Raw genomic sequence first — 22326 nt, 5'->3', positions numbered from 1 at the left:
GAATTTAGGCAGTGCTTTCTTTGACATTTTTGTGTCATTTTTATTCTTCTAGAGAAGTATCATCCCACACAGTGTTACCAATCACATTTTAGCAGAATTGTACAGATGTTATTTTTCTTTGTAGTGTTGTACAAATATCTTCCAGGATCTTGACTCACTTCCTCAAGTCTCTTTTAGCTGTTGTAAAAGGACAAGAGGAAATTAGTTTTAATGTCCTGAAAGGAAGGTAAAAATTCCAACCTGTACTACTTGGTTTAGTGAAATACAGTTTATTTACTGCTTCCTCTTCCCTTGGTCTTTCTCTCTTCTTTTCAAATACTTTATTTTCCACTTTTTATTTTTACTAGATGAAATCCTATTCCGAGTTCCCAGTTGTGATTTGAGCCAATGAGGCTGGGTCATAATTGGGACTTTTACATTAGTTTTTAAGGTAATTATCACTGAAAGTGATAAACCAGGATGTTTAATAGTACACAGCTTTCTGAACATTTCATTAGGGCAAACTGTTGGACAAGGTTGCCGAGTCACAAATGAATTACCAGTTTTATAACTGCATGTTATATTTTTTAGGATTATTGGTAGCACTATGGAGATGTTTTCAAAGTGCAATAACATGGCCATTGTTATAAAATTGGAGAAAAGTTAAATCTTAGAAGAGTGCATGTTCAGTATTTGTATCTAGGTATTATTCCAAATGAATCTTTTATATAAGCAGACTGTTTCTGGAGTGGGCAAGAATGGTCTAATCTCACACACCTTCAGCCTCTCCATTTAACTGGAAGCAGTATCTAAATGAGTGGTTCCCAACCAGTGGTTCCCAAGAAACAGAAAAGAGGGGGTCTTTCACAGAAAATCTGAGTTGATGCATTGTGGGCAAAATCCCACAAACACGCCCTTCTACTGCTGACCCTCCCCTTTTCTTTTGTCCCAAACAGAGCTGTAGCTCCTGTTAGCACTCAGTTTTAAGGTGCTCCTCTCCCACCGACCAAGACAAAGGGAGATGAGAGCATCCATGTACTTCCTTCCCTTTTTTCCTCACAAGGAGCCAGTGATGATGGCACTATCTCTGGCCCCCACTTCCACTGACCTAAAGGCTTCAGCTGCCTCCTCCTTGGAATCCAGCCTGCAAATAAGGCTTCCTTCCTTGCCCCAAGACTAGGTAAGGAATGAAGAATATTTTTTGCCCAGTGTAGGATCCTTCCTTCTCTCTTTACTCTTGAGGAGGCAGAGCCACATTTGCAATCTCCTCCTTAAAACCCAGCTTTCCCACCACCTGGGCCTGCAAACGGGGCTCTGGCAGCAGCAGCAGCTTCAAGCCAAAGCAAGAAATGAAGGATCCAACACTGCCATTCTCAACTCTTCCTTTGTCTGATGTTGGATTCTTGCTTCCTTGTAGGCCCAGGTGGCAGGGAGCTGGGTTGCAAGAAGGAGACTGCAAACAGGGCTCTGGTAGCAGCAGCCTCCTCAAGAGCACAGTCCAATGCTGGGCAAATGGAGGGGGTGGGAAGGGTGGCATTGGATCCTTCCTTCCTTGCTTGAGTTTGAGGAGGCTGCTCTGCCAGAGCCCCATTTGCAGTCCCCTTCTTTCAGCCCAGCCACTCACTCCTGTTGTCTGGACATGCAAATGGGGTCCTTGCAGCAGCAGCAGCCTCCTCAACAGCAGATAAAGAAGGAAGGGTCCAACACTTGGCAAAGAGAGGGAGCAGGAATGGTGGTGTTGGATCTTTCAGTCCTTACCCGCTTTTGCGGCAAAGAAGGAAGCACTGTTTGCAGGCTGAATTGTAAGGACGAGAAGGAGGTGGTCGAGGTTAGTAGACCAGTGCAGGTGGGGACTGAGGGAACTTCCATCACCTGGCTCCTCATGAGAAGGGAAGGGAAGGAAGCACATGGGTGCTCTCTCCCTTTGCTGGGCCAGTGGAAGAGGACCTCTTATTCTTCCAAACTGAATCTTGAAACCTGGGCTCAGTTTGGGAGGATTACAGTAATCCTCCCAAACACAATATTTTTTCACATTAAGTCTCATTATGGTGTCTTTATATCACAAAACAAAAAAGGTACTGTATATGTAAATATTAGTACATTTTAGTTACTTTAAAAATGAATTTATTTCTTTGTATGCTGGTGGTGGAGAGATGGATGGATTGATCTCTATCGTCCACAATGTATCCAATTTTTGCCTCCGTTGTCCACAGTCTATTAAAGATTTGGTACCACTGGTACCAAATGTTGCAGACTACAATTCCCATAATTGTTTAACTAATGTTGCAGACTACAATTTCCATAATTGCTTAACTAATGTGTTGGGCTCATACGCCACCATCTAGATCAGTGGTTTTCAACCGGTGGATCCCCAGATGTTTTGACCTTCAACTCCCAGAAATCCCTGGCTGGGATTTCTGGTAATTGTAGACCAAAACACCTGGGGACCCACAGGTTGAGAACCACTGAAGATGCTCCAGGTAATAGGTAATGCCTGCCACTATATTCATTCATCTTCCTTACCCCAGTACCCTCATATATCTAGTCAAAGCTTTGGTCTGTACAATTCAAGTATTTGTACATTGCTTGGGAGCAGGTTTCCCAGGTTTCAAACAGATTGGAGGCAGATATTTTTGACATGCAAAGCATAATCTCCTCCATATTACGGTAGCCCTTTTCTCCTGAGAAGAACTCCCCCACCCCACCCTCCCACACACAGGTCAAAATGTTGCCTTATGCCCCAGAGCCTCTTATCCTGGGATGGTGAAATCTTTTCCAGAAATAAATGGTCATCCATTTTTGGTCACCTAGATTTTCAGGAACATGAATACCCATGTCATTAGGTTCAGCCTTGCAGCTTCTGTCAACCCTGATCATTCTGTGAACATTTCTGTTGAGAGTCTTCTGCAAAGATGTGTATAATTGTGTTTCTGCTAAACATAAGACAAAATATTGTTTTTGTCTACTGTATAATTTTTCCAGGAATACATAGTAATCAGTTGACTGTATAATTGACTGGCTGCCCTGACACGAGAAATAAAGTTGACTGTATGGGGAATGGCTTTCCATAGGTTTTTATTGACATGGGAAGAGTTCTCTTGCAAGTCAGTCTCATGAAGCTTGTAAACTAATAATACATCAAAGGAACCACTAACCACATGGGGAAGCTGATACAGAAACACAACCTACAAACAGTCTACAGGCTCACTAAGAAAATTCAATGAATGCTGTGTTCAGCAAAGGACAAAAGGGATCCTCTCACCTCTGCATGAGTCTACCATGTACCATGCAGTAGTGGACAAGTCTACATAGAGACCACCAAATGCAGCACCCAGACACAAATCAAGGAACACTAATTCAACTAGAGAAGTCTACTATAGCAGGGCACTGGATGAATCAACCTGGACACAATATTATTTGAGAACACAGAAGTTCTAGACGACTCTGACAACCATTATGTCAGACTACACAGAGAAGCCAACACTGTGAACTGCTCTGAATCCCCTTCAGGGTTGAGAAGGGCGGTATACAAATACCGCAAATAAATAAATAAATAAGCCATTGGAATTCATAAGCACTCGAACTATTTCAACAGAAAGGAGGAAACTGTGAAAATGAACAAAAACTGGTTGCCAGTATTAAAAAACACCAGAATCAAGACAGTAAATAATGAACACTTCTCAGAAACAGGAGAACTCCAGGCAGCAAGCAATCAAGGGCCAGTTAACACCCTGCCCCCCAAAACAGAGGATGCCTCCAGGCAATAGTGGCCAGGTTACCTCTATGCAGATACTCTGATTGATTGTGCAGCTTCAAATCCTAATTTCAAGCTTGCTAGTTACAACAGTCACACTTTCTTTTATCAGTCAAGGGCTCTTTTTCCACCTTGAACATCCACATAACTCTCTGCCAACAGAATCTCTGAAGTTGCCAGCAACAGATGCAGGTTTTTCATGTCAGGAGCGACTTCAGAAACTGCAAGTCACTTCTGGTGTGAGAGAATTGGCCGTCTGCAAGGACATTGCCCAGGGGATGCCCGGATGTTTTACCATCCTGAAGTTGGCTTCTCTCATGTCCCTGCATGGGAAGCTGGAGCTAATAGATGGGAGCTCACCCCACTCACTGGATTCGAACCTCCAACCTTTCGGTCAGCAGTCCTGCCAGCACAAGGGTTTAACCCATTGCGCCATCGGGGGCTACATTCACAGATGTAGGTGAAATGTCAAGAGAGAATGCTGCTGGAACATGACCATACAGCCAAAAAAACCCACAGCAACCCAGTGATTCCAGCCATGAAAACTAGAACCCAACACAGTTGTTTGTTTTTTTAAAAAATAATCATGACAAATGTTTACAAATGTACAGGCTATATGAAAAGGTATATAACTTGGTTTTTCATCTCGCACAGGTAGAGAGAACATGTAGTTTTGTGCTTAAATTTCATATCAATTTTACTTAAATGTTTTTAGCAACGTACAGTGATTACGAGCATAACTGATTATGTTCTGCTTGAAACTTAATCAGCCCCATATTTTCACTTCTGAATTATGGTTAATCAGCATTACCACTAAACATTGGGGGGCTGTGTTCTACACTCTAATAGCTAGGCAAGTGTTTATATTTCTTTTAGCTTTTTTCTTTTCTTGAGCTGTTAAAATTACCTTGCAACCAGGAATACCTCATTAAGCATATTTCATAGCAACACTTAACAGTTTAGCTTTGAAGAAGGAAACTGTGAAGAAGACACCAAAAAGAGGCATATCTCAATAAAGCCTATGACAAAGAAGTATTTTTATGCCCGTACAACACCTTTTTTGTTGTTCTCATTTTTTTAAAGTCAACATTGGGAGAATTGTGAGGGAAAAGTGGAGAAATTTCAGTGTTAGGCTGTGACAGAATATCTGCAATAAACAATGCAAAAAAACTTGAGCCGGAAAAGCATGAAATTATATGCTTGCTGTAAAAAATTATATTCCACTGTAACACCATATGCCCACTTAAAAAGGGCAAGGTAAACAGCAGATGCCTTTTGTCAGCAACAACAAAAGGAAAAGGGGGAAATCAGATAAGCCTGTCATATTAGCTATCCTCAGAATGTTAAAAGAGCATAGATCTATCTGTTTGACCACCAAAATAGAAATCACAAGAAAAGTGGAGGGTCCTGAAAGAAATCATGGAATGCATTTTGAAAGAAGCTTGGTCTCTGGAAGATTCAAATTATTTTTGTTTGTGTATGCAATGCTAACCTGACCTGGTTGCTTCATTTCACATGTGCATAATGATAGTTTGGAATAAAAAGTTTGCTGGAACATCTTGAATGGCTCTTCTTCTTTTGTAGCATAGGAACGTTTCCCTATCCTTTCCATGTTATTTCTGCCTCTGTTACCAATTTTTCTGTTAAAGAAGTAATGGCCTAGCACACATCTTTCTTGTTAACTGAAATATCTGTAGCACATTTATTTTATTTTATTTTTTAAAAAACGGATTTGGTTGTACATTGGCAGCTCTCTTTGATAGAAATAGTAGTTAGCTCTGATTCATAACAGCTCCAAATCTGTTCTGTTTGCAATTCGTAATACAAGTGGGGTATTTCTCTTTGGAAGCGTGACAGATGAGTTACACTGCTTGGAATGAGAGATAACAAAGGTATTCGGATGTACTGTGCCTTTTCTTTCCTGTGAGTAGTAGTCTTTGCTTGGCAGTTCTCAACAACTATGGAGAACGGATGTCCCTCATGGCATCAAATGAAATATTACAAACAAAGTGTATAGATGCAGCAATGAAAAACTCTTCATATGTGAAGAAAGTTTACATGAAATAACAGGAAATAAAAGTACAGGAAATAAGACATCGAATGAAAAACAGGAGAGGCTGCTGTTGTGGGACTCCCAATTTCTATATGTATACAATAGTCAGGAATTATAATAGCCACAAGTTTCTAGTACTGCTTTAAAGTAAAAAGAAAGGCAGAATTTCAAGTAATGTGCTATTAAAATGCATTCAATACAGTTGCATTTTGATTAGGCACCAGCACTATTTGACAGAGAAGGCTAAATACTTTGTAAAGCTATCACTCCCATGATTTCATAGCACTGAACCAAGTAAGTTAAAGTGTGATCTTCTTTCAAGCTGCATAGTGCCACTGAAATAAGGATCACACTTTGCAGCTGAAGTTAAGTATAATATCATCACAGGGGATAACTGTGCCCTTAAAACTTTTATTTAGTTCAGGTAATATAACAGGAAGTTGGCTATTGTTAAGCATTTTAACAGAGGATGAACTTTTGTTGTTGTTGTTGAAAGGAGTAACTTTTCTAGGTTCCAGCAGAAATGAATGACAGTGATCCTTATGGTTTCTGATAAGTACCTTCCATTTGGGTTGCTGCATCCCAGGACAAAGCTATCCATTGTCTATACTGTTGGACAGGATGACAGACACCTTGCCTTTCTATTTTTGAGAGAGATAGAAAGCAAGACTGTTGAACATGATGATGAGAGAGACAGTGATTTCACAGAACTTATACCTCCTGGGCATGGGAAGTCCCAATCATACTGCTGCAGGCTCCATGAGTCAAATTTTAACCAGAATATAATAAAACCATTAATTCCACTTTTCAACAACACCTTTTAAGAATTAAAAAACAGTCTCTCTTATTCTTTGACTGAGATCAGAGTATCAGTGTCAGTACTCTGTGCCAGAAGAGAGCAAGAGGGCACTTTAGGTCTTCTATATTAAGTACAAACTCAGAAAGTGTTTTGTGGCCTGTCTCAAAAAGTACAGTTAGTGCTGGAAGTGGTTCAGTCATCTCTAGAGACACCCACTGGGGTATTCTGCACTTCCTTTGGTTTGTGTCTAGAAAGCTGCCCACAATGTATATATTGTTTGAAGTACTGACTTGCAACTTGCAGATGTGTAGTGAGTTTGGGAGTGAGCCATGAACTGCCTTGTCCGGTTCTGAAAATAATGACTTGTCAGTTTCCCAGACTCAAAAGAGTGGAGCCTTTGACTACGTGAGTCAAGCAGATCGGATGGCAAGGCCTCTTACAAAGAGATGCACTCAGTGGTTGACTAGAAGAGGGTGTGAATTAATTATTTTAATCAGTTGGCTTTCACAGACAAAGGTGGAGTCTGATCACCATTATTCAAGTGAAAATTTACAGCGATAGCATTGAAACAAAACTGACTCCTCTTTATTGTGTGGATGGCATGTAGATTGGCATCCAGCCCACACTTTCATTAGCTATGTAAGAAAAAGAACCACTTACAGACAGACTATTCCTCCCTGTTTTTACTCCTTCCCCATAATGTGACTTATGAATGCAAGGCTTAGTGCGTTGGATGTAAAATATAACAAAAACCTTAAATGCATACATACAGTCTCCATGGTGCATGGCATCCATAACAACATCTTTGGCATATTGTCATTTGAGTATACATGACAATAAAAAGAAACACGTTTGCTCAAATGTCGCTTTATCAACTGAGAAGGAAATCTGGAGATCTGACACTCTCAGAATGTATTCTGTCATGAAAAGCTAGAAAAAGCTATATTCCAAGGTGAAACTCAACCTCAGTGACTGAACTAGGACTGCACTGTTGTTCTCTACCGAACATTCAGTGGAGCTTAGAGCTTGAATAGATAGCTTGTTATTGAACTATTAATGAGTTGGTCAGGATCCTCTCTAGCGCAAATCTTGTGTTCTGCTGTCCATTTTAGTGAGCCACTCACCTGCAATCTCAAAATTACCTTGACTAGAATGTTCCTGTAGACTCCACAACGAGTCTCCACTTCTGAACTTCCTACTGCCATCCAGGTATTAAAGAGTAGGTGCAGCCATTGTCGACATGAGTAAAGACACAATATTAGCATTCTTTTGTCCCCAGTTTAGTTGTGTAGATTATTTTAATCTGCATGTTTTATTCATTGTTGCATTTTTCTTGAAATGAGATATTGCAAGGGAAATAAATTCCAGAGATAACAAAATAGCAACAGTAGAATAATTATGTAGTTATTGCTATTTTTTCTTCTAAAAGCTTTATCTAGCAGACTTATCAGAATATCTTTAATGAAACTTCAATATCTTGATTAAATTGCTTCCATCCCTTGAAATAATTAGCATTCATATTGCAAAGAGAGGTTCAGTTCGATTCAGTTCAGTGTTTTCTAAATGACTGGTGATTCAACCTATAGTATTAGAGAAGAATATATTGCATATTCCAGCTTTCTTGCTTGCCATTCTTACTGAAATCAAGAAAATGTCACTTAATACCCAGAATCCACATTCCAAAAAGTATTTCAGAGTGAAAGAGTAGCATTCTTGTAAAAGTACTTCCAAAGATGGGTTTGCGTGGGAATGCTATTCTATTAAGCAAAGCATCCTCTGAGGGCTAGGATGAATGAAAAAGTAAAATCCCCACACATCTGCATAATCAATTTTCCATTAGTGTGTGTTTTGATCCATTTTATTTGTTCCAATGTAATTATTTCATATTTTGTATAGTTAAATATGTAATGGCAGAGAAGGAAAATTAGCATTGGGAGCAAATAGGTGATTAGCATTTTCTTAATCTGGAAGAAGGATGATTGTATTTTAGAAAGCAGTTTTTATCTTGCAGATTTAGTTGAAGTCAAATTTGACACATATTCTGAGCAGGCAATGTTTGTTTGGGAAGAATTCATGAGGTAAAGTGGTACAAAAATTAATCATGCTACGCTTGGTACACCATTTAATCTCAGAACAAACTCTGCCTAAATCAAACCACTGAGAAATAAGAAGAAAGTATGAGAATGCTGGGAGGGATCATTTCAAAGAAGGTGCGAAGAATACCCCCCTCTCCAAGATCCTAGTGAGACTTTTGAGCCTGCTTAGTATACAAAAAATATTGTACCTAAGTTGGAAATGAAAACCAGGTGGGGATGGTGTCCTCTGATAACTTTTTTAAATAGTATCCTGAAAGTGGATATGACTGTTTGACTGACAGGAGCATTCATTTGATGAGGATATTAACCCATGTAATTAAAAAGACTGGTGCTACATTAGATTGAGGGCCTTTATAATTCAACATTTTGTCCCAATGTGGCCCATAAGCCCACTGACAGCAGACAACTGTGTTTCCCAGCAAGCAGCGACAAGTAACAAGTATGATATTGGTGATAATGTTGTTATTATGTGTCTGCAAGTCATTTCTGACCTATGGCGACCTATTGTAGGGTTTTCTTGGCACAAGGCTGAGCAGAGATTCTAACCCTCGTCTCCAGAGTCATCGTCCAGTGCTCAAACCTAGACCAGTGGTTCCCAACCTGTGGGTCCCCAGATGTTTTGGCCTTCATCTCCCAGAAATCCTAACAGCTTGTAAACTGGCTGTGATTTCTGGGAGTTGTAGGCCAAAACACCTGGGGAACCACTGCTCTAGACCATGCTGGCTCTTTTACTGGTGATAAAGCAAAAATTGCTGCAGATGCAGATTGCAGCCAGGAAATCAGAAGATGTTTACTTCTTGGAAAGAAGTAATGGTCAATCTCGATCAAATAGTGAAGAGTAGAGATATTACACTGGCAACGAAGATCCGTGTAGTTAAAGCAATGATATTCCCCATGTAACCTATGGATGTGAGAGGTGAACCATAAGGAAGGACGAGTGAAGGAAGATAGACGGCTTTTGAAATGTGGTGTTGGAGGAAAATTCTGAGAGTGCCTTGGACCATGAGAAGATCAAACCAGTCCATAATCCAGGAAATAAAGCCCGACTGCTCAATGGAGGGGAGGATATTAGAGGCAAAGATGAAGTACTTTGGCCACATAATGAGAAGACAGGAAAGCTTGGAAAAGACATTGATGCTGGGGAAAATGGAAGGAAAAAGGAAGAGGGCCGACCAAGGGCAAAATGGATGGATGGCATCCTTGAAGTGACTGGCTTGGCCTTGAAGGAGCTGGGGGTGGCCATGGCTGACAGGGAGCTCTGTTGTGGGCTGATCCATGAGGTCATGAAGAGTCAGAAGCGACTGAACAAATAAACAACAAATACAAAGCCATAGTGACTAATAACCATTCATAGCTTGCCTAGACATATGCATGCTGTAAGGCAGTGTTTCCCAAACTCTGGTCTTCCAGGTGTCCTGGATTTCAGCTCCCAAAATCCCTGATTATTTGACAAGGCAGCAGAGAATTCTGAGAATTGACCACCTGAAGAACTAGAGTTTGAGTATCAATATTGTAACGTGTAAGACGAAACTAGGCAGAAATATACACCCGTGCATTTACTCTTATATTCTGTTATCTACTATTGCTAATGCACACATTATTTACCTTACTGTCATGTTGGATATTGTACTGGTTAGGATTGATGGGAACAGGAGTTCAACAACAACTGGAAGATCACAGATTCTCCACCTCCGTATTTTGTCATGCATCATAACAAAAGCTCCACCCACAGCTTATGACTGAAGCAGTTCTTCCTTCCTTCGTCACCTTCCAGTTTTGTGTGCTTGGGTTGGGTGCTTATATTAGGTGAGCAATCCAGGTAGCCACATTTGGTATTCTTGTGTACTGTGTGGCCATTTGATATAGGATGCAGAATAGAAATATAACACAGCTGTCTACGTGGAGCTGTTCCAGGTCGGCAGCTGAAAAATGATTCTACTTGAGGACCACCCACCTATTGCTGTTCTAGAACCACAGACACCTCCTATAATTTCAGATGTAACTCAGTGCAGTGGCCATCTGACATTCCTGGCCTCAGTGCCTGTTTTCCACCTGCTCTTTCTAACCCATTCTGCAGCTGTTTCCATGACATTTTAGCCAGATAGCCACTTCCCTCCTGTCTTCCTGCACACTGCTTGGCCTTGGCCATGAGAAAAATCCCTCATGGTCTATGGCCATACACTTGGGAATTCTATATATATATATGTAATTTTTATTTAATTTTTCTAAAGTGGTGTGCAATTAAGTACCCTTGATGCGACCTGCCACATTCATTGTATTTTGGCTTGTTTTTCTTTAGAGTTTTAAAGATAAAGGGATTAATCTTAAAAGAGAGGGAGAGAGAGAGAGATTATCATTATCACATTAACTTCACAGATGGTGGAAACATCCCGTTTGGTAAACAACAGAACTCTTGTTAATCCTGTCTCTCTATCTCCCCACTCCCTCCTTCAAGAGTTTCCAAAGGAGCCACTATTGATCTGTTGGGATAGTTAGCTCAGGAACTGTAATTGTGAAGGGTAATTGACCTGTTTGTATTAAGCCTTCCTAGCCCGAGATGTCAAACTGTGACCACAGAATGCTTTGTTCTAAAAAAGAGACTATGTGAGATATCTATGCGATGGTAAACAATGAATAGGTATTGTGGTCTTTGTTGTTGTTTTCCCCCTGGTACTGAGAATGTAAGAAAGAATATCAGGGACCAGATCTTTACAAACTTCCTGCTGAGCACATAATAAGAAATACAGGTGATAATCACCTTTCAGATAACATTGTCTTTGGGTAGTCATGTGCAAAATGCAGCACAGGTGGATAGCTAATTCAAAGCAAACAGTGGCTGTGCCAAGTTGGAAGGACTCAAAAACACAACTGAACTTGAATAGCATAAGTGTTATACTGTGTTTATAATGAACACTCTTAATATCAAAGCTTGGAAATGTTACTTGAAAAAGTTGTCAGAATAACATGAATTTATTTTAAAAAGTAATTTTTTGCAGTTGACCTCTGTGTGTATACATGCATACCTTCATGTTAATTATCAACTTATGGTGACTTCATTAATTTTATAGGGTTTTCTTAGGTAAGGAATATTCAGAAGTTGTTTTTGTTGGGCGAGTGGGCTTATTAAGACCCTCCTCAGAAATGTATAGCAGAGTAACTTATCAGCAGCAGCGTGACCTAACACCAGTAGCCCAAAGTGATAAAAAGAACAAAAACACACAGATCAATTTTATCTCTTTTCTTTGTAGTAAAATAATATGGTTATACTATTTACGAAAATAAGGTTTCCATAACACAAATAAACAAATACATAGTAGCTTTACAAACACACTGGAGCTTTCTCACATGAAACTTCTCTCACACAGAGGTTTACCTCACTCTCCTCAGGACGATACTCGCTTTGATCCACTGACTCTAACAGGCTTCAGCTTACTCACTCTTTCAGTGCTTGATTCACAATTTTGTACTCAAAAATACCCAGGTAATTTTTAATATTTCTGACAGCTTTGTCATTTCCTTCCTCTGAAATACAGCGTGCAGCATCTGGTATTCATTGGCAATCTCCCATCCAAGTACAGACCAGGGCTGACTTTGAATCTGGTACCTTTACTGTATTTAGGCCCAGCAAGTGATATTGCTCACTGGCACAAAAAAGTCACTTGTTATAATGGTCAGCAATGGTGTGTTTCTTTTTGTTAAAAAAATTGAATAATATAAAAATGCATCATGTTTTTTAAACCACAGCCACAGTATTTGTATCCCATCTTTCCCCCAGTTTAGGACTGGAAAACTAACAGTAAAAAACAGACATCGTTAAAAATTCACAGGATAAAAAAGTTTAAAAGCAATTTTATATAAAAATGTAAAACCCAATTAAAAGTGGAAAATGTTTTTAAAAGAACAAGTGAAAGTCTAACACTCATCATTCAAGGCAAAAACTCAAATCTTAAAGTCTGCCAGAATAAAAAAGAAAGAAAGAAATTGAAGCATTTAGATTATTTAAATTGACTTATTGGAGATTGAAATGATTAAATATTGCCTCTTGTTACTAAAAAAGACAAAAATAATAAATAATGCATCCTCTCGAGTGGTTAATATTGCACTGGGGAAAGCTATAATCATATATAGGAGATTGTACTTGGGGCAGAAAAGAACTGAGGGTATTATTTAAAACTTGATTTGTGACAGTAAATGACTCCTGTGAGAATAGAATTGTGTTGCGCAGCTTCTTTTCTCACACAATCACATAGCCTTCTCTTTCTTTTTGATATTGGGGTTTCATGAAAGGAATATAAGAAACGTGACTTGAATATTCATTAAGGCTCCAAGATTATATTTAAATGCATTCAGGTGATGTTGATTTCATATATAGGATTACAACCCTTTTGATTCTCTTTCATTACATATGATGCAATTATTATACTGGGGTTTTGTATAATCACAGGTATAATGTACTTATCAAGGTAAATTGTATGTACTGTATTTTATAACAATGTTTAATATACAGTATTATCCATGTGTTCACAAAATTACCATGGAAACAGGAAACTGAATAATAGAAAACCCTATTGGAATGAACAACTTTTGTTGAATATACTAACTATAGTGTCACTGGAGGACCTAGAAAATTCATAGAGAACACATATATTGTCAGATGTGGATTGGTAAAACCACCGGCACCAGTTCAGATTGTGCTAAATCCAGCAGCCCACATGCATGACTTTTTTCTCTTGTCTTTCCCATCCATTCCTTCAGCTCTGTATATCTCCTTTAAACTAGATATTAGTGATTTTCTGTCCATCTAGCATTGTTTTAGGGGTGCCTTGTAGGATATTGAAGAGATAGGAAATTGCCCCCATTCCAATTACCTTAAAACCTGTCATGCCAAGGGGAGTCCACCGATAGATTCTCCTTATTGTATTTTGTAGGCTTCATTGTAATGGAGCTATGCCTGTTGGTTTCTCTTGTCATTTGGGCAGAGGACACCCTGGAGCAGAGCTTTCCAAACTGTTGCGACACAGTAGTGTGATAGCTATAATATATGTGACTATTGGCGTTTGATTGTCATTCATCTAAAAGTTAAAAAGAAAAGACAAAATTCCATCCAAAACATGAGGCTATTTATACATGGGTCAATGCTAGAATAGGAACCCAGGACAACAACAATGGCAAGAAGCAGTCATGAAAAGTGCTCCCCTTTATTACTCCTCTCTTGCTCATAATGTGTGTGGTAAGCTCCTATTAAAAATGATGGTGGCCATTTTTAATAGGGGCTTGCCATAAGCCACTCTTATAAATGGCCTCCATAGTCACTCTACAGAGAATCTTATTCAGTAAATTCTTATATAAAATGGCCATTATTATGCTCCTTTACCTTAACTGCCCATAATGACATGCTCACCACATTCTTCTGTTTCACTCACTGCTGATGATTTCTGCTCAGATCAAAAAGGAAAATGAGGAAGGATGGAAACTTTTTCTGGCTTGGTTGTGGAAAGGATAATGGAGTAGGAGCGCTTTTTTTACTCTGCCTCTTTTTCACTGCCTTTATGCTAAGTCCATAATAAAGACAGATTGCTTTTCTTGGTCTTCCTCCTGTCCCTTTTCCCCAGGTTCATTGTCATTCTTTTTCTTCATGTATATTCCTTTCTTTATCTGTATTTCTGTAGATGTAAACAGATTCAAGATCAGCAATGTAGTTTACATACTCTCTGAAATAAACAAATCCTCTCCTCTTTAACTCTTTCTCAGTATGTTCCTTTTATGCATCTCCTCAAAAGAGATGAAAAGCTTTATTTGTCACATTGCCCACAGTTTTACCCGTGCCTTATCCACAGGTCAAAGGAAAATTGACCCCAAAACCTACGCATGTGATCAGCTTATGCACAAGTATATACAGTAAACTAGTGGATCACAAGTTAATTGCCTTAGCTTATTCTAGTCCAGGTATGACCATACAATTTTGCTCCGTGGTGCATATTGCTTTTCAGTCACAAGTGGTGTTGGCTTGCCCTTTTCGGAAGGGATAAATGGACACAAAATTTATTTCCGTGTCAGGTGCAACTTGAGAAACTTCAAGTCGCTTCTGATGTGAGAGAATTGGCTATGTGCAAGGACGTTGCCCAGGGATGCCCGGATGTTCCGGATGTTTTGATGTTTTGATGTCCTTGTGGGAGGCTTCTCTCATTTGCCCACACGGGGAGCTGGAGCTGACAGAGAGAGCTCATCCACGCTCCTGGATTTGGACCTCTGACTTGTCGGTCTTCAGTCCTGCTGGCCCAAGGGTCTGACCCATTGTGCAACCAGAGGCTCCTAATGGACACAATGACTTCAGTGAAATGCAGAAGTAATTGAATTCATGATGGTTTGGAGACATGTTTAGACATTGATTACCTTGTTAGAGGTGATTCTGAGTTAAAAGAGAAGATCTAATGTAAGCAAAACAGTAGCCTTCGGATGTATGACTTCTAAGTGAAAAAATGAAAGAAGACTGTTGTTCCAAATACACTGCCAAAGGAGCAACTACAATGTCAGGCATGCATGAAAATATTAATGTCTTTAGAAAATGCTTTGATGTTCATATTTTCTGCTGTTAAGCATTCTATGAAGATTGGAAGAAGTTGAAATTAATATCAAACCATTGGAATAATAAGTGGTTTGATGTCAGTAGTGTGATTATCTGTCCATCTATCTTTTATTTCTATGTACCTGCCTATCAAATCTACTTTCTGTCTATCTCTGTTCCAAACAAAGATACATGAGTCAAGCTGAGAGATGAACCCAAGATCAGCCAGTACTGGTTGATCCTTTCAGAATTTCTTGGTGTAGATCCCCCTTGCTTTCATGTGTGAAAATATAATATATGGACATACACACAGTTGTTAGTTTAAACTAGAGTAGACATTAAATTTATGTAAATTTGCTTAAACATCAACATATTATTCAGTACTTGATTCAATGGGTACATATGGTCAGAGATTGACCAAAGACTGGGCATCTCTCAGAATAAGGGGGAGAAATCATAGAATCAGCTCTTCCACATGATCTGGCATTAATTTGGCATGCTTAGTTTGTACATTCTTTTCCTAGTTGACTGTGATGTTGAGACCACTTCCCATTGGATTGAGTGTATTAAGCTAAGCATGATTTTCATGGCTTAGCTAAGATTTAAATTCAGATATCCCTACTCCTGTCCAAAACTTTATCCAATGTAACACACACTCCCCTATTCTTGATTTGAAAAGCCCTATGTTGATTATGTCCATTGCAATAACCAGGGGGGGGGGGATTGAACCCTTAAATGTATCCGGTTAAAAAAAAACCCTGGTTTACTCATGAATTGGCTAACCAGTTAAAATCCATGAGTAGACCAGGGTATTTTTGGCTAAGGATGGAACCCTTAGCCTCCCCCCCCCCCCCCCCCCAGTCTATGGCCATGATTTATGTTGATCATATTCTCTAGGATAGGGGTTCTCAAACTGTGCTCCATGGAACCCTTGAGGTTCCATGAGTGAGTCAGGGGCTCCACAGTGTCATACTTCTTCCCACCTCTTCCTCTTTCCTCCTCCTGAGAAATGCAGGGAAATTACATTTTGGAGTTACTGAAACAGCAGCAGGGTCCTCTTGGGGCACAAACACTTTCTTCCCCACCTCCCTTGTTGCCACACTCTTTTTCTTGCCACCCAGCTCCCCCCCCCCCCTCCGCCTTCTTTGCTTTGAAAACCTTATTTCTCTCCCATCACTCAGGGAGTGCTTTGATTGTGCTTTTCCTGCATGGCAGAAGGGAGTTGAACTGGGTGGCCCCTGAGGTTGCTATTATTATTATTATTATTATTATTATTATTACAAAAAAGGCTGGATGGTCATGTTTTGGGGGCACTTTTATTGTGCTTTTCCTGCATGGCATAAGGGGGTTGAACTAGATGCCCCCTGGGGTCTTCCACTGAAAATTTATGTTGGTTAAAATTGTTCTTAATTTCTTTTTTGTTCTTTCTTTCCTTTTTTAATGCACTACATATGAGATATGTGCAGTGTGCATAGGAATTAGTTCATTTTTTTTCATTTAGTTCACACAAACACTCTGCCTCTAACCCAGCCCTTCTGTCAAATTTTTAAAAAAACAGTGTGGTCCTTGTGTCCGAAAGCTTGCCCATGCCCGATATATGTACATTATATGTAATATAAGATATAAACATTGCTTGAGGCTCCATGAGAAAGTTTTGCTTCAAAAAGGTCTCCACATATGAAAAAGTTTGACAACCCCTGCTCTAGGGTTCGCAAACCCTCTTTGCTTTATTGTGTTACACACAGATTGTGTATAGATGCAGATTGTTATAAAAGAGCATTTTAAAACGAACATTCTGAAGTCATTTGCTTTTCAGTGATTCTATAGAACAGAACTGCAATTCTTCTGTAGTTCTAGAGATCCAGCTCCAGATTTTCAAACTCCTTATTGTGTTACACTTTTTTTAGATTTCTCACTAACTGGGGAGTTTACCTGACATTCTCTTAATCTCTTGTGCTTTGAAGACCTGCTTAGGGGCTGAGATAAACATATAATATATGTTGTGTGATAATCTATGCAAACTTCATTTGTCGACTTAGCTTGGTGGCATTGTCTCGAATAGTGAGAAGAATCAATTTTTGAAAGAAATGATTTAGTGAACTGTTTTTCTTGTCTGCATCAAACTAGTACATTATAAGCCAAATAGGGATTATAAAAAATAAAACAAACCAAAATCTGTCAGAGTGCCAGTTGATAGAAATAAAGAAAGCATCAGATAACCAGAGAGAAATTCTGAGCCTGTAATGGTTAAAGGTATTTCTTATGATAAATATATTTGCTCTTTCACAAGATGTGACCATTGATTACCACTTTTTATGGGTATCTCTGCACAGCAAACAATATTACAGAAATTTGACTAGAATTAAACCAGTTCCCAGATCCCCTTTAGCACAGTAACTGTTATTTTCAGTAAACATAACATTATGTGTGTATTAGGTGTGATAACATACAGTTGCTGCATCTAGTTATTTGAACACAGAGTTTACTACATGAGTCAGAATAGATTGGGGAAAGATAGAACTTTGTGATTGACCACCAAATTTGCATCTGAAGGGTTCAAGACTGAATCCTCTGCATTGCAAGTTAATAGTAGATAGACTCCTACATGAAACACTGAAGAGGGATCACCATTCAGTGTAGAGATAACAGTAAATGAGATCAACCAGTGCTGGTGTTACTGTGCTGGTATTATGTAAGTTCCATTGATTGAGTAGAGTTTAAGCCATACTGCTCTTCCATATTTACATCAAAACAAACTAGATGCAAATACTGACATGCCTATGTATCTGTGTAGGATAGCAATTGTAGGTGTAGACTCTGCCAAAAAAAGGCTATATAAGCAAACCTCACATTGCTGTCTTTATATATAGGTCCTTGGAATCAAGGTCTCCATTTTATAGTGCTATAATTCCTTTTTAATCATCATGGTTCTCTCATCCTGGGGGATTATTATCATTTTGTGTCAATAGCATTCCATATATGTTGTAAAGCAATGCTTCTGGGTTGGGAAGATTAGCCATTTACAAGAAACATTGCCCAGAGTATGCCCAACTATATATATTCAATCTTATAGGAGGCTCTTTCCATGTCCTGAGGGATGGATTTGCCACTTAGGTAAGGGCAGTTAAAATTCTCAGCAATAGTGTTATAATTCTTCATCAAAGTATAAGCCCAGGATTCAATTGGAGATTGCCATGGCATTTAAAGTGGAATTATAATGTTATAACTGTGAAATGTGAAAAAGCCCTATGTTTTTAGATTTCTGTCAACCGAATCAGGCAAGCTGGATAAAAATATTGAAGCAACTATCAACATTTATTTTAGAGCAATGGAATTGTTGAAACTGTAATACTTTAGTTACTTTTTTCAGAAGAAATAAAATTACAAATTAAAGTAACAATGTCTTATACATTTATTTATTTATTTATTTATTTATTTATTTATTTATTACAGATGGCACAAGACCTTTGATCACTCCAGCAGGATCCCCTTTAGTTCTGAATACCGGGGAAGAATTAAAGCTGTTTTGTATTGATGATGGGCCTGTGGCTTGGCATATCCAAAATGCAGACCCATCTGCAAAGCAGAAGCATCCTAGATACCAGGAGATTTACATAAATAAAGTTGGACCCAAAGACACAGGGACATATATGTGCAAGGACAAAGAAGGCTTGAATGACTCCATTTACGTCTTTGTTAAAGGTAAGGTGCTATTGGTATTCTTTTCCCTCTCTCTCCTTTTTACACAGATCTAGGTTTTAGTATAGAAATTATTCGTCTGGTAGCACTGGCTATTAGATTCCATTCATGTGTGGTTTGTCAAATACAATAAGGAACATAGTGTTACTTACCGGCACAAAATGCTACACACTCACTTCTGACTCATCACGCTCTAACAGATAAATCAGTGGTTCATATCATACTTTGGGTTGCGGACCCATTTCAGAACCTGATGAAAGCTATGGACCTACCCCAAATAATGCATATTAACATAAAGTAAGGTAAAGGTTTCCCATGGAACAATGGATGACAGATCTGGATCATGTTTTTAGTGATGAGACGCTAGTGAATGGCTATTGTTGTTAATTGTATATTATCGTATAATGTGTTATGATGTTAACTGTTTTTTATACCGTGTTATTGTAGCATTGAATTTTTGCTGTCTTGTTGTGAACCGCTGTGAGTCGCCTAAGGGCTGAGAACAGCAGTATACAAATAAAGTAAATTAATTAATTAATTAATAAATTTGAGTCCCCCTAGGGGTGAGAAAAGCGGTATACAAGTACTGCAAATAAATAAATAATAGTAGTAACAGTAATTGCACTTAAGCAGCACCTGATTTCTCCAGCATGTCACTCATTGAAACTAGAAGCAGATATTCACTTCCAGTAAGACTTGAGTTCCTCAACTCTCTTTGAAAATATTACTTAAGGGATTTGTTGTGGACAATATGGCTTTCAAAAGATGCCCTTGAGACACTGCAGTCCTAGCTGGCGATGTTCAATCTGTGGCTGTCTCCCAGAGCAGACTGGAAATATCCCCAAGTGAGTCTAAACCTCTTGAGACTAATATAAGCTGTGGATCTAAAGTGTGGGCTTCTAATGAGTATTCCAATGGAGTGGGCCATTATACCACTAAAAGGGTTTTTGGAAGTACTAGCAAATAGCAAATACATATTTTGCCAGAATTTTTCTATGGTAACACTTAAGATGGGGGGGGGGGGGAGTTACACCACCACCCCTGAAAACTGTAGAGTTGCAACCAGAATGAGTTCTAGTTAGGGGAATTGGTGAGGTGGTTTCCACAGTTTTAAGTGTTAGTGAGAGAAAAGGGAGCAAAATAATCCTGTTCTGCCATGTTTCAGTAGTTTTCCATTCTTTTAAAGAATGGGATGAAACCATGTAGTCTGCTAAGGATTCCAGGGAACACAGTATTATTTTGATACCTGGATTTGAATAATAATAGCCACATTGCCCTTGGCTTCTGATTTCCTTCCCATCTCTTTTTTTCTATCTGGTAGTTGCTTTTCTTATCTATTTGGTCTCAATGTTCTGCTGAATGGAGAGTCATTTCCGCTTCCAAAATGCTCCCTTTGATGTAAGGATGAATATATATATATTATTAGTCAATGAAGCCCATAATCCCTATCAGTGGGTATATTAGACAGGGCTAATAGAAATTTCAGCCCAACCTCTGTTGGTTTATGTATTTCAACTACTCTTGAATTTCAATCTGCTCCCTCTCCCCCACAAATGCCCTGGGACATGAGTGAGCAACTGCAGAGAGGACCACAGAGGGTACCCCAGTACCCTCTGAGGACCAAATAAGTATGCTCAATGTGATGGTAGTTATGCCAGTTTTCAACCAGTTTTTCATAGATTTGGTTGGGAGAACACAATATTGTTGTGTTTTGCACTTCACTATTCTAAGGAATTGGGCCAATCTGTAGATTTTGGGGCACGTTATGAAAGATTCAAGTACAGTGATAGCTTGATTTAAGAGTGTAATTCTTTCCATGACTCAAAATGCTCTTATCTCAAAGCGAGGTTTCTCCTTGAAATGCTATTAATCCGTTCCAGGGGCCTGAAATCCCACCCCCTTTTGTTACATGTTTTAAAAGAAAATGTACTTTATAAATAACAAAGAATATATAAATGCACAGTTACAATAAATATCAACTTTAAAATGGTGAGAAGCCTCAAGTTGTGGCAAGGAAGCACAAGATGAGCAGGCAGAAGCATCATTTTCTTCATACTATACCCATTCCAGCCTCCCTACCTCTCTTGAGCTCTCTCCTTCTCTCTCTTCATGAAGCTAAACATAACCAGGAATAAAAACCACACAAAATTAACTTAACTCAAAGTTTCTCAAAGTGGGCAAGAGTGAAATAGACAGCGAGGTGGACAAGAGCACGAGGCATGGAGGCTGCTTCTTCTCATGCAAGCTGTTAATTCAAAGTGCTGCTCTTATACCAAAGTGTGAAACCCAGGCTGAGAAACAACTCTTAAATTGAAATGCTCGTAAGTCAAGGTTCCACTGTACCACACATTGGGATCATGAGGGCCAAATGCAGCTTGTGGATTATATTTTGTTAATCCATGCCACAGAGGATGAATGACAGTTATCACATTTCTATGAAAATGAAATGCGATTTTCTGGAGTTGTAAAAATATGATTAAGTGAAGGAGGAAAGGATTCTACTAGTTTCTAAAGCAAGGTGGTTGTTTCTTCTTTAGGGTAATTTATGTAGGGTGACCCTGCATCAGTCTCCTTGAGGAACAACAGTATTGATATGGGAGCACCTTACATGACCAGTGTCTTGATGTGAAGGACCCTTCTATACACAAGGGAATTGTGACCATGTCCTGTTAGTAGCATAACCATTGGCCTTTTCGCAGTCTACCTTGAGCCTTGAGACCAGGTTTCCAATTCCTGCTTGGTCGTGTCAACCCACAGAATGACCTTGGGCAAGACACACTCTCATTCTCAAAAGAAGGCTCAATTCCTGCCAAGAAAACCCCCTCTGCTAGATTCACCTTAGGGATACTGTGAATATAAAACAACTTGAAGGCACAATAACAATCAGTCAAGAATTTCTATTTAAATTCTTTTCTTTTGCAAAGGGATTAAACATTTGATCTCACAGCACTTTCTACAGGAATCCCCATTTGTTAATGAGATGGGAAAAACCTGCTCATGATAATGAACTGAAGTGTGAATGTTGCTGTGCAGGATATATTTCATGCTAAATAAATGAAAGGAAATAGAAATATGGTGGGAATTTATGTGGTGTTATTCCTCCATCCCCTGCAGCCTGTAAACACACAATAGGATGCACTGGAAAATATAAGCAGAGTAATTCATTTCCTATTTAAAAATAACCTATACATTCAATCTGTTGTGTTCTTCTGATAACCTAAAAATACTTCACGGGTTTCCAGGAAGAGAAAATATATATCTAGTCTTTCCTCTGGTTGCAGAATTTGCATATTACAAACAATTGAAATCTTTTGCTGACTCAAAACTCTGCTTATTATTCAGTTATTAGTTCTGATAAAGTAGACCCACTGAATCAGTAGA

General features: G+C 39.0%; 1 protein-coding gene across 1 annotated transcript in view; it reads left to right on the top strand.

The window, feature by feature from the left end:
- Positions 1–22326, top strand: part of KIT (KIT proto-oncogene, receptor tyrosine kinase) — an 85909-nt gene that overhangs the window by 14749 nt on the left and 48834 nt on the right. Inside the window, exon 2 of the mRNA XM_060778533.2 lies at positions 18700–18948. Within this exon, the coding sequence (XP_060634516.2) occupies positions 18700–18948 (249 nt within the window). The remainder of the gene's footprint in view (positions 1–18699; positions 18949–22326) is intronic.

Source organism: Anolis sagrei, chromosome 5 (genome assembly GCF_037176765.1).
Source record: "Anolis sagrei isolate rAnoSag1 chromosome 5, rAnoSag1.mat, whole genome shotgun sequence".
Lineage (NCBI taxonomy): Eukaryota > Metazoa > Chordata > Lepidosauria > Squamata > Dactyloidae > Anolis > Anolis sagrei.
Note: the sequence above shows the minus strand (reverse complement) of the source record. Positions and strands in the feature narration are given on the sequence as shown.